This window comes from Triticum aestivum, chromosome 4D (genome assembly GCF_018294505.1).
Source record: "Triticum aestivum cultivar Chinese Spring chromosome 4D, IWGSC CS RefSeq v2.1, whole genome shotgun sequence".
Lineage (NCBI taxonomy): Eukaryota > Viridiplantae > Streptophyta > Magnoliopsida > Poales > Poaceae > Triticum > Triticum aestivum.
This window is the reverse complement of record NC_057805.1, coordinates 490,208,485-490,220,246: the sequence shown is the minus strand read 5'-3', so window position 1 is coordinate 490,220,246 and position 11,762 is coordinate 490,208,485. Positions and strand designations below refer to the sequence as shown.

The 11,762-nt window shown below is 43.8% G+C and overlaps 2 protein-coding genes across 2 annotated transcripts in view; one reads left to right on the top strand and one right to left on the bottom strand.

Moving 5' to 3' along the window:
• The window catches only part of LOC123100527 (squamosa promoter-binding-like protein 18), a 12,241-nt gene extending 6,330 nt beyond the window's left edge, over nucleotides 1-5,911 (top strand). The window contains exons 2-3 of the mRNA XM_044522443.1: nucleotides 4,146-4,276; nucleotides 5,175-5,911. Of these exons, the coding sequence (XP_044378378.1) occupies nucleotides 4,146-4,276; nucleotides 5,175-5,836 (793 nt within the window). The 3' untranslated portion in view covers nucleotides 5,837-5,911. The remainder of the gene's footprint in view (nucleotides 1-4,145; nucleotides 4,277-5,174) is intronic.
• Nucleotides 5,912-6,230: 319 nt separating this feature from the next.
• LOC123100525 (SKP1-like protein 1) lies at nucleotides 6,231-7,094 on the bottom strand. Its single transcript, XM_044522442.1, has 2 exons — nucleotides 6,666-7,094; nucleotides 6,231-6,574 (listed from the first exon to the last, which is right to left on the bottom strand). Exons 1-2 carry the CDS (start codon nucleotides 6,960-6,962, stop codon nucleotides 6,401-6,403), a joined length of 471 nt encoding a protein of 156 aa, XP_044378377.1. The 5' UTR covers nucleotides 6,963-7,094; the 3' UTR covers nucleotides 6,231-6,400.
• Between the last annotated feature and the right edge of the window lie 4,668 nt (nucleotides 7,095-11,762).

Below are 11,762 nucleotides of genomic sequence, written 5' to 3'. Positions count from 1 at the left end.
GAACGTATGCGGGTGGTTTGAGGGTCCACGTTGGAGATGTCGTAAGAATACCTTCTAAGGGATGGTTAGTCCAAGACACGGAACAACAATGTTTTCTTGAATAAACACTATTGTTATGGGGCTATTTCAAAACCGTACATGAAACCTTAGCTTCATACGGCAAAGATGGAAGCATCATATAGTATAAATAGTATGAATGTGAGTAAAAGGATACGAACCCTGCTAGGTGGAGTCCTGCCACCAAAACTCTATCATCGTACCTAGAGGGGGAATGACATATTTATTTGTCACACAAAATTAAATATAACCTTCATGCATGATAATTTATTTAGCATAACATTTGAGGTGGTCATAAACCATATCTGCATTTCAGAGGGTCGTTGTGCTAGTTACACTAAAACTACACTAGAACCTACACTAAATGTACACTAAAAATTAGCTAAATTGCACTAAGACTACACTAACAACTACACTAAAACCTACACTAAAACCTCACTAAATTTACATTAAAAATTTCACCAACACAACTAAATTACACTAAAAAAAGGGGCCGGGGTCGGTGCTCATTGTGGGCGGGCGGAGACCGAGACGGCGACAAAGGCGGAGGTGCTAACAGACGAAGGAGGTGGTGTCACTGGCGTAGATGGCGGTGGGGCGGCGGTGTGGCAGCTTGGGGTGCGGCGGCGGCGTGAGCATGGAGAATGAGGAATTAGGGAGAGATTGGGGGTGTGGGGGGTTAAAGAGTGGGTGTGCTAGGATGGTGGCGTGGGCTGGAGCAGCCCACACCATCAATATGTTTTTGTTTATTTTTAATATATATATTTTTTATTTCAATTTTATTTTTGGGTCAATTTTTTATTTACATTTTGTTTAATTTATATTAAAATTAGGTTTTATGTAGGTTATTTTAATTTAGGTTTTTAACGTTAATGTTTAATCAATTCTTCTATTTATGTATGTTACCTTTTTATTTTTGATACTTTTTTATGTTACCTTATTTATTTTTCTGCTCTAGGTACACTATACATAGTTAAATAGTTAAAGACTTCAGAATTAGAAGAACAACATCACTAATCCACTTACATAATAACTAAAGGCTAAACAATAACTAGTAACCATTTCTTGATATAGCTAGCTGTCTAAATTAACAATATAATTATCACAATTACTCCCACAAGAAGAAACGATGTCACCGACCCATCCAGCTAGCAGAACGAGCACAATCATAACACAAGCTAAATGTCGACATCGAAGCTTCTTGAATTTTTTTTATCTTGCCTCGCGTCTAGTCGTTTTCGGCTTGGGTCTCATCAATTTTTTATTTGTATCTCATCTAGTTGTTGTCTCAGTAGTCCATGGTAGTACTCAAGCAACTCGCTTACGTATTTCTGCACGAGATCAACCCATGTCCATGTGTGGCAAGAGACTCCTTCTACAGATATGTATACACACAATTATGTGAGCAATGCTAGATTTGAATGCATGTGCCAATTTGTTGTAACAGATCGAGGGATTTTCTGTCATATACATTTCCACGGCGAGCACAGATGAAGAACTCTCGTTCTGGATTCCATAGTGTGCACAAAGTTTACTTATCAAGAGGGCATTGGCAGACGCAAAGCAGCACGGATGCCCTCACTAGATTCCGGGCCGCTTTGCTTACGGTGGTGTAGATTTTCCGGCTGATCGATCTGTTGCGCTGTTGCAGCGGGATGATCCGCCAGACATGGTCGGCTGCATAGGGAATGGTGGTGAGAATGAGATCATGACCGAGCCAACAGGGGGAGGAGAGCTCAGCCAAGGCGTTTGGGCCCCACTCTTTTGACACTCTCGGTCGACGTGAGCTCGCATGTGGGGCTCATGTTGATACTACAAGCTCTGATGGGTCCATTACATGCCACGTAGCTAGGAGGGGAAGAACAAAAACTAAGAGCAGCTAGCTAGGGAGAAGATTTTTGGTGGAGAAAGAAGTGATATTATTTGAGGAAGAAGGAGAGTCTGCCAACACTTATATAGGCAAATGTTATTGGTGGCCTGTTGTGTAACAGCACGCCACCACTAGTCTCGATACTTGTGGCGTGTACAAAAATCACACCACACTACTGACTTGTGTGTGCTCACTACACTTAGTCCCACAATATGGCGTGTTACAAATGAGCAACGCCACCCATGCCGCTACTATTTCAAAAATATAGTGTTGGCATGGATTGAAACTGGCACGCCACCTAATGTTGTGGGTAACCATTTCTGTACTAATGCTTCTCAGGTACTCCGATCCATAAGAACTTTTTTCTTCTACTGTCAAATAGATAGAAAGTAGTTGTTCTTAGTTTGCCCTTCTTTCTAGCTGAACTATTAATGCATTTATTTCTCTTGGAGTTCTGCTCCATAGAAACATTATTGTGTTATTTTCTGAACTCGATGTAAATACTAATGTTTAGTATAGCATCTCATCTATATTCCCTTAAAATATTTTATTTAAATAGGTCTTCCACTGCAATTTGACTCTGTTAAAATGATGTCTATTTGTTTGATATGGGAATTCACATCCTTTGAGCAAATTGGGTGCCTCCAATTTCACGTGTTTTTGTAATGCACTTTTTTGCCTGGTTCATTTCACAATTCTGGCGCGTTGCTTGAAATCTTTTAAGGTTCAACTCTAGCTCCATTGAGTTGGTGTCTTCTATATTTTTGAGATGTGGTGAGGAACTAAATCTGCCTCATGTGCCTAGAAACATTAAGCAATACAAAAATTATCCATCGATCGTTTTTGGTCTCTTCTAAATTTTGTTTATCCAGTGCAGTACATTTCCAATGATTGGTTAATTAGCTATCAAGCATATAGCAGGCAATAGAGCACCCAATCAAGGAAAATTTGGATGACCATACCGTTTAATAGACTTCATATCAGTGCTCCTTTAGGCTGGTGTTGCACTGCCATATACTCCCTCCGTCCGGGTTTATTAGGTCTCTCAGCATCACAAGCATGTCCCCTCTTATAAGGCCCTGCCTTGGAAAGGTGCATGCATGCAACCATTTCATTGGTTGCATTGAAAGCCATTGTTGTTGGTACCATGGTTGAAAAATTAATACACTTCATGCGTGCTTTTTCATTGGCTGCATGCATGTGAGAGAGTGCATTGAGAGTGGAATGGAAGAATTAATGTGATCAAATTACTATGTGTCTTAGTCTAAGAGAAGTTGTCTTTAGGCCTAATAAACCCGGACGGAGGGAGTATATACTTCCTGCTAGAACCCATATTGTGGTCCAAATGTCCAACAAGAGTTGCACTAATTTACTGTGCTTTTTACAGGGCCCAGTAGAAAGCTTTTGTATAGTGAAGCCCCATGCACTGAAATTCTTAACCGATGCACTGAAATCTGAGTGGTCCAGCTGTGTAGTACTCTTTCTTTAGAGAATCTGTGTGTGCGGTTTTAATACTGAGCAAATAAATATTCAGACCATTATGTTCGAGTAGCATGTTAGTCCTTGAAGCTTTTAATTATTCAGGTGCTTTATTTTATCAAAGCAGATTATTTGCTCAGAAAACAATATCAAAATCTGTAGTGATGGTTTTAAATGAATAACCTAAACCTAAGTTGTCTCTTCTAGAATTCCATGCCTGCTTTCAGCATAAAAGTGGTGCACTTGCATACAAATTCTCTCTAATCCCGAATGCCATACTTAGTTCTTGGCATATTTGTCCATGATGTTACGATATCATTTTCTTCTAACACTTAACTCTATTATGATAGTGACAAGATATTAAGAGATAATTTTACTTGTTAATAGCAAGGTTATGCAAGGTTCTATACCTGACGGTCTTCAAGTGTGTTATGATTTGCTCTCTTCCTGCTAGAACAATCATATATGCTCAGTACTCCATCCGTTCCATAACTGCCGTGGTTTTAGTTCCTCTTTGAACTAAAACCATGACAAGAATTATGGAACGGGGGAGTATACATTAACAGTGGGAGATTTTTCCTCAAGGAAAACATGTCATAGCAGTGTTACTATGTAATTAAGGATGATATTGATTAGTACATATTCCTAAATGGGTACCTATTCATTCATATATGTTAGTATTATGACTCATTTTGACTTAAATGCTTATGTCTTTTATCATGAATCTTTTTCTCTTTAGGTTTCACTTACTTGAGGAGTTTGACGAGGCTAAGCGTAGCTGTAGAAAGCGCCTTGACGAGCGCAACAGGCGCCGCAGGACGCCACAGGTGGTTAGCAAGGATTCTTGGAGCTTTATGACAACCCAACAAGGTATTTTATTTGTTTAACCACTGTTTTGCTAGCTTGTCGATTGCTACTTTGACATAGCTGAAACAAACAAAATATATAGTAATCTCAAAACCAGAACTTAAGTTATTAAGTACATTAACTCAAATGTAAACCCTCGCCAAACTGCTGTTGTTATCTATAGTTGTCCATACATCTAGCTAGCCTGCAAAACTACGGTTTTGTATTTAATTAGTCGGGACATATTATTTCCTGTCTAACTGATAATAAGCTTGACCACCTGCATTTTCCCATAAGAAGTAAAGATGGGACTTTTTTTGCTGCCATTTTTTAATAATATGGCCGCGTGCATCTTTCAGATGCAGAGGCCGGGGGTAATCCTCTTTTTCAAAAAAAACACATCCTGCAACCCAGACAGCAAACAGGAAATGGCACTATATACTATATGCCTTTCGTTACCCTTTGTACTATCGGATTCATGAGTAAGATGGTGTTCACTATAGTTTTATATGTTCGAAAATAAATGTCACGGGTACTCCCTCCGTTTCTTTTTAGTCAGCATATATGATTTGGTCAAAGTCAGCCTTTGTGAAGTTTGACTAGCTTTGTAGGAAAAGATATCAACATTCACACTATGAAATCAATATTATTAGATGCATGATGAAATTAATTTTCATAACATATAACTTCTGTATTGTAGATGTTGATATGTTTTTTCTATAAAGGTACTTTGACCAAATCTTATATGCAGACTAAAAAGAAACGGAGGGAGTACTATTCTTCCTTGGCCACAAGAGCATAATGCAACCTGAATATTCAAATGAACTGGCTGGTTGCACAATGCCTGCATTTTCAATGTTGTATATTTCTATATTTGGATAGCAGTCTAAACTCTTGAGCTCGTTTCATGACGGCCATTCAGGTTTGTATTCAAATGGAGAGACAAGTTTGGCGTCGTTCTCTGCTCCGAGGGCAGAGCCAAGCTGGTCCGGGATCATCAAATACGATGATAGCAATCCGTACTACACCCACGAGGTTCTTAGCAAAAGCAGGCAGAACTTCACCGGCTCGACGTCGTCCGACACTATGGAAGGCTGGCACTTCCCCTTTCTACACGAAGGAGACCCAATGAGCTTCAGTGCAGGCGCGGCGGCCCTCGAGATCCCCGTGTGCCAGCCTCTCCTGATGGCCGTCACCCCGCCCCCACCCGAGAGCAGCAGCAGCATCGTGCTCAGCTCTGATTGTGTTCTCTCTATTCTGTCGTCCCCGGCCAACTCCTCCAGCATGGACATCACCCAGATGGTCCGTCCAAGCGAGCAAATCCCTTCTGTGGCCCAGCAGTGCCTCGTTCCCGACCAGCAGTTCAGCAGCTCCTCCTGGTTCGCCTGCTCCCAGGCCTCCAGCGGTGTCTGCACTGCCGCCGGGTTCGCCGCCTTACCCAGCATGGACATCGAGCAGCTCAACACTGGCGCGCAGGTCCTGAGCTGGAACGACAACGAGATGAACTGCCATGGGATCTTCCACGTCGGCGCTGATGGCTACTCGGAAGGGACGTCGCCGTACTTCCAGTTCTCGTGGCAGTAGAAGTCTTGGGTTCTTATGTTCACTAACTAAGCTGTGCCCCATTTAGTTCTCTCTTTTTCATATTTCTGTCCTGGACTTCATCCCTCGGCATTAGAGTGAATAATCTTGCATTTATTCAGACGCAAATCATCTTTGATAGATTTGCTCGGATTTCGTCGTTGTTCGTCTACCACTACTGAAAAATTCGTATACGCCGGGTGTCATGGTCTTCGCCGAGAGTCAAAACACGGGCACTCGGCAAAGTAAGAAACAGATCCCCTTGTCTTACTCCCCACAAAGTTCTTTCATAGCTGAGCTCCCCGGTGCCTTCTATCTGAGGAACGCTGCGGGAGCCGGCCGGGAGGCTAAAAATTGAGCTAGCTCATGCATGCAATGGTGAGAAACCCCGAGTCTGTAAAACCCTAGTCCGTGCACATCCAGGTAGGCATTTCGGCCCCGTTGATTGCTTTATAAGAGTGAGAAAGCGCATATGATCAAGTAACCAGGCCCATCATAGCCGTGGATCGACCGATGGATAGCCTACGCAGTGATGATCAAATGGACAAGCAAATAGCTAGACGGCTTCTAATTGAATGCCCACGAGTTCTCCCTGCGGACCTCCTGCTCCTCATCCTTGGTGTAGTCGTTGCGGATGTTGAACTTCTTGCGGATCTCCTCGAGGGTCCTGCCCCTGATCTGGTCCGCCACCGTCTTGCACGTCAGGTCGAGCAGGCTCTGCATGTCGAGGTAATTGGCAGCCTGCATGAACGTACATCGCGAGTTCCAAATCAATCTAGCAGTTAACTACTCCTAGATCGAATCGAAGAGAGAGATCGTGAGGGCTGCTTACGAGCATGAGGTCGAAGAGGGTGTCCTGGTCGACCTGGACGAAGGAGTCGTCGAACCGCCTGAGGGGGTCGTCGGCGCCGGGGGTGTGCGAGGTGACGTTGTGGGGGTCGGAGAAGTGCCTGTTGACGTAGTCGAGGATGCGGGAGAGGATGGGGCCGGTCACGTTGGGGAGCGGGATCACGACGACGGCGACGTCGTCCTCTAGCATGCCCTTGATCATCACCGACGCCGCGCCGATGGTCTCCTCCGCCACCTCGAACTCCTCGCCGTCGGAGCTGCGGAGACGAACCATCTTCATATCGATCGATAGATCGATCTTGGGGGTTTGGGGTGGGTTTTGCGTGGCGATATGATCGAGTCGACCAGGTGGACTGGATGCCGCCACGGATGGTATTAATAGGCTAGCAGGGCGACGATGTAGGCGCCGCCGACTCCAGATGGGAATTGTTGTCAATCAAGTTCCGTGAAAATCTGGAGGCGGTGCATGCATGCATACCTAGCCAAAGAGGTCGTTTTTTTTCTTCTATATGTATATCTATATCTATACTACTATTAAAATAGCAAACATAAAACCCCCTAAAGCCACACAACAAACTGTATACGGGATAAGCAGGACCCTCCGATCAAATCAAATTAAACATATCCTACTGTCCATATTACGCATCTATACTACTATTAAAAGAGCAAACATAAACTCTCCTAAAGCCACACAACAAACTATACACGGGATAAGCAGGACCCTCCGATCAAATCAAATTAAACATATCCTACTGTCCATATTACGCAAATGGTCTGCCATCCAAATCAACGGCTTAGATCAGATGTTCTGCCGAGCAGACGCCTCGGTCTGCCAATTCTCCTAGCGCTCCGCGTGCCGGATTGATTCCACCCGAATCGCGTTGGCGAGTTGTTTATCCCGCTAATTCCTCTGCTCCAGGCACACTCGATCTCCCTCCCAATTAATCTCATCTTCTCCTCCGGAGCGCCAGGCGCCCGATCTGGCGCCGTCCGCCGCCGCTGGGCCTCGCCTACACCACGCGTCGCCGGCGCTGCCGGCTGTCCGCCCAAACGCCTCCCTCTCCTCTCCCGTTTCTCTCTTCGCCTGCTGCCGTCGTCCGTCCGACCGGCCGCCGCGCCACACGCGCCGCCCGCCGAAGCATGCTCTCACGCCGGCGACCTGCGCCGCCCCACCGCCGGCCCTCCTGGACGCCACCTTCACCACCGCTCCTCATATCCGCCGCCGCACCGGTTCGTCGCCCGCCGGAGCATGCTCTCACGCCGGCGACCTGCGCCGCCCCACCGCCGGCCCTCCTCGATGCCACCTTCACCGCCGCTCCTCCTATCCGCCGCCGCCCCACTCACGCCGTCAGCACACACCTCTAGCCGGCGGCCTCTCCTTACGCGTGTGTCGCGGGTCGACGCCTGCCGCTTCTCTGTGGTCTCGCCTGATATCCCTGTCAGACGCGGGGGAGGAGGACGAGGTCGCCGCAGAGAGGTCACCCCGCCTGCTACCGGATCCGCTAATGGGCATTGTGCGGCGCATCGACGTCGGCACCAAGCAGTGCCTCCTGCTCCGAATGCGTCAGGCAAACCGCTCCGAATCGTGCAGTGATATTTTGATCTAATTGTTCCGAAGGTACGCACCGTTGCTTTTCTCTGCTAACATCTTGGAGGTGGCATGCCTTTGGTGAAGGAATTGGAAGCTGGCATTGGTTTTATTAGAGCATCCATCCAGGTCATACGTTCTTATAACTGAATATGGTGAACTGGGATCTGAAATGGGAACTGTCAGTTACAGGCATGCGTATTGTTTGACATTCTTCAGAAGTGCTATTTCATGTCAAGTTGAATGAGATGCTATTGACATCTACCATCTGAAAAAAGGAGATTGGTTTGTATTGTGCAATTGGGTTGACTAGGCTTTTATTAATTTTACATTCAGGAAGATATGCTCCTCCGCGTGAGCCACACCAATCTCAAAGGCCTCTTCCACTGTCGGTCAGCTCTCCACCCCCCATCTCCGCTCACTGATTTCCTCCACTTTCGAAATTTCTGTGGATTATACTCTCCTGTGCAATTGATAGTGAGAAATCGAATGCGAGATTTACTGATGATAAGCTTCAACTGTGTAGTGGTCTCTTGCATGGTTTATCGGATTTCGTGTAATTTGCAAATAATAAACTGACAATACAGCAAAACTTACTGAAGACATCTTTTCTTTCCAGTCAAAGGTACTCGATCATGCTTGCTACTATAGGGAAGGAAGTGGAACCACGGTTCATAAATAATAAGATTTTTCTGTCTGTTTTTTATTTCACACTGTACTGCAACGGTTATCTACTTGCAATCAGATAACTACATCTAATGCTTCCTAGATCTGGAACGTCAAGGTGTGGTTTCCTTGTTTTTCACTATTCCGTTTGACGCTTCATTTTCAAAATACATGAAAGTTCCTTGGAGATATGTCTACTTTATCTACAACAATTATCGCTATTGTCTTATTGAAGAACTGATTCCAACGACTAGATTGTGACCTGATGAAATGCCCCCTCTATCTTCAAGGATTGCTAGGAATATTTTTGGTATTTTGGTAATGCTATTGGAGTGAGTTTGCAATGCCTATTTGATCATGATCATTGCATGATTTTTTCAGTCAGAGAGATATTTGTGCCAAAAACAAGTGCAAAAATACCGAATTTTTGAACCCTCTTGAAATTAATGTATTTGGTTAAATGACATCGTTGTATGGCATTATTGTACAAAGACGTGATGCTGGATCATGTGAACAAACTTATTGGTGTATATACTTGCATAGGCAATTTGTGAAGCTTACATATTTGATATTTGAGATGTTGTTTTTGATGGTATATCATTTGTTATGTTGATGCAAATAACCTTGACATATGCCTATTTTATTGACTGTTTTTTTCAGAATTTTTTGTCGACCTATTGTGTTGCAACATAAATCGTATATATAATTTTGGATATGATTATTTGCACAATGACCACCCTGTCCAAATTATTCATATCTGAAGTAGTTCCCAGACCTGCGACTTCTGTTGATAATAAAGCATCTTGTATTTTTGATTTCTGCGGGCATGAGGTAAGCAAAGAAATTTCCCAATCTTTTTGCAGTGATGTGCATCTATTAAATTTTCTCAAAGAAAAAATGACTGTTATATGTCAGCTTGTCAGTTCAGACGATCAGAGGAGCATGTTCATCTTATCATATCTTTGCCTGTAGTGCCCAATATTGCTATGTTATGTGTATAGTTGAAGATGTAGCTGCACAGTGATTTCTTATAGCCTTCTCAATTTCAGTTATTACTTCAGATTTTGTCTGGTCATTGGCTCAGCAAAAATTATATCCATCAGATAGCTTGCTATTTTCCCAGTGGTGCAGATTTTCGTGCAGATTTTCTCTGAAATGATATATCAGCTAAACATTCTGGATATGCGTGTGTTCTTGCAAATGTACTCAAAGCCTCAACCTAGATTTTGTCCGAACCAAAGTTCACTTCTGATAGAGTACGTGTTCTGCCTATACCTTTTCGGTTGCTACATGATTTTGTTTGGGTACTGAGTATATAGCATGTTAAAAAAGGGCAAAATGTTTAAAAATATTTTATAATTAGGAACAAGATCAATTTCGTTCATTTACATGAAAACATTCTTTGCAAGTTCCCCTGCTCTCACAAAAGGAACACTCTGGTATACTTCCAAAAGCATTACATAGGTTATGACATGGCACTTAGGTCACTAAGCCCCCAGTGTTTTATTTTGTACTCTTTTTTCATATGGATCCAGAGCCTATGACCAAGTTTCTATCTGTGTGTTACTTGACTATCAATTTGTGGGACGAAATTGACTAAGTTACTGTTGTATGTAATGTGTTTTTGTTAAGTCTTTCTGTATGGTTGAGAAGTCCATTGTGTGTGCATGTTCGGCGGGAGACATGGTGCTCATATGGAAAGAACTATATCTGCAAAGCTATATTTAGCTCAAAAGATTGGAGTTACATTATTGCACTTGATCATTTTATTGAAATAATTGTCTCCTAACTAGGATGAATTGGAAAATTTCTTTCTACGATTATACGTGCGTTGCACGTGCATGATTACTAGTCTAAAGAAATGGCAGACTTTGCAGATCATGATCATCATGCCAAGGAAAGATCGATAGGATTTGGTCCATTCGGTGTCCTTCCAGACGGAGAAGCGAGAACCCTTTCTGCTTTGACCGCTTGCCCTCCTGGCCAGTGGCGGAGCGTGAACCAAATGTAAGGAGGGGCCAAGACGAGTGTGCTATGACATAGAAAAGGCTAGGGTGATCAGACATGCCGGAGGATTAGTAGAGCGATTAGTAGAAATATAAGCATACCGTGTAAATTTTTCTCTAGCAAGGGGTGGCCAAGGCCCGGTATTGTCCTCACTACGCTCCGCCAGTGCTCCTGGCACAGATGTGGGAAAAGGTCTCAGTTGCGGAATCAAATATGAATGAAGTTAGAACAATCAGCGTAAGCTCTTTCTCTAGGGCCACTATCAATAATGACAAGAACTCTTACCAGAGAAATCATCGAAATATCCTCATCCCCTGAAAGGGAACCCGAAAACATGACGAGAGTGGATAGGGTGACTAAGGAGGCCGTAAAAGTTAGTAGTGTATTTTTGAAAAATAAGATTACAAAAAGGCGAGAGCAGCATAATTGTTAGGATCTCCGATGCCGATCCTTAAAACTGTGGACTCATTCGGACCAGTCCACGGACAGTAATACGGGAGCCGGCCATACAACTTGCCCGGAGATGGTGCATGCATGCATGCATAACTAATTAAATGTCTCTTTTGTCTAAATAAATGGTAAACTGTGTTGAACATATGTAGCTGATCATCATGTTTACACTTCTATTAAATGCGAGTTTTTATTGGGACCACAATATCTGGTGAACGCGTCCTCTGGGGAGATTCCTGTACGAACAAATTGATCCATGAGTGTTCAAGCGAATGAAAATGGTTCGCTAGGAGGAGTCCCTCCGGAGACCTCTGGGAGCTCCTATACAGCGCTTCAGGCGCCCGTTCGCGGAAGGGGCGCTCATGGAGC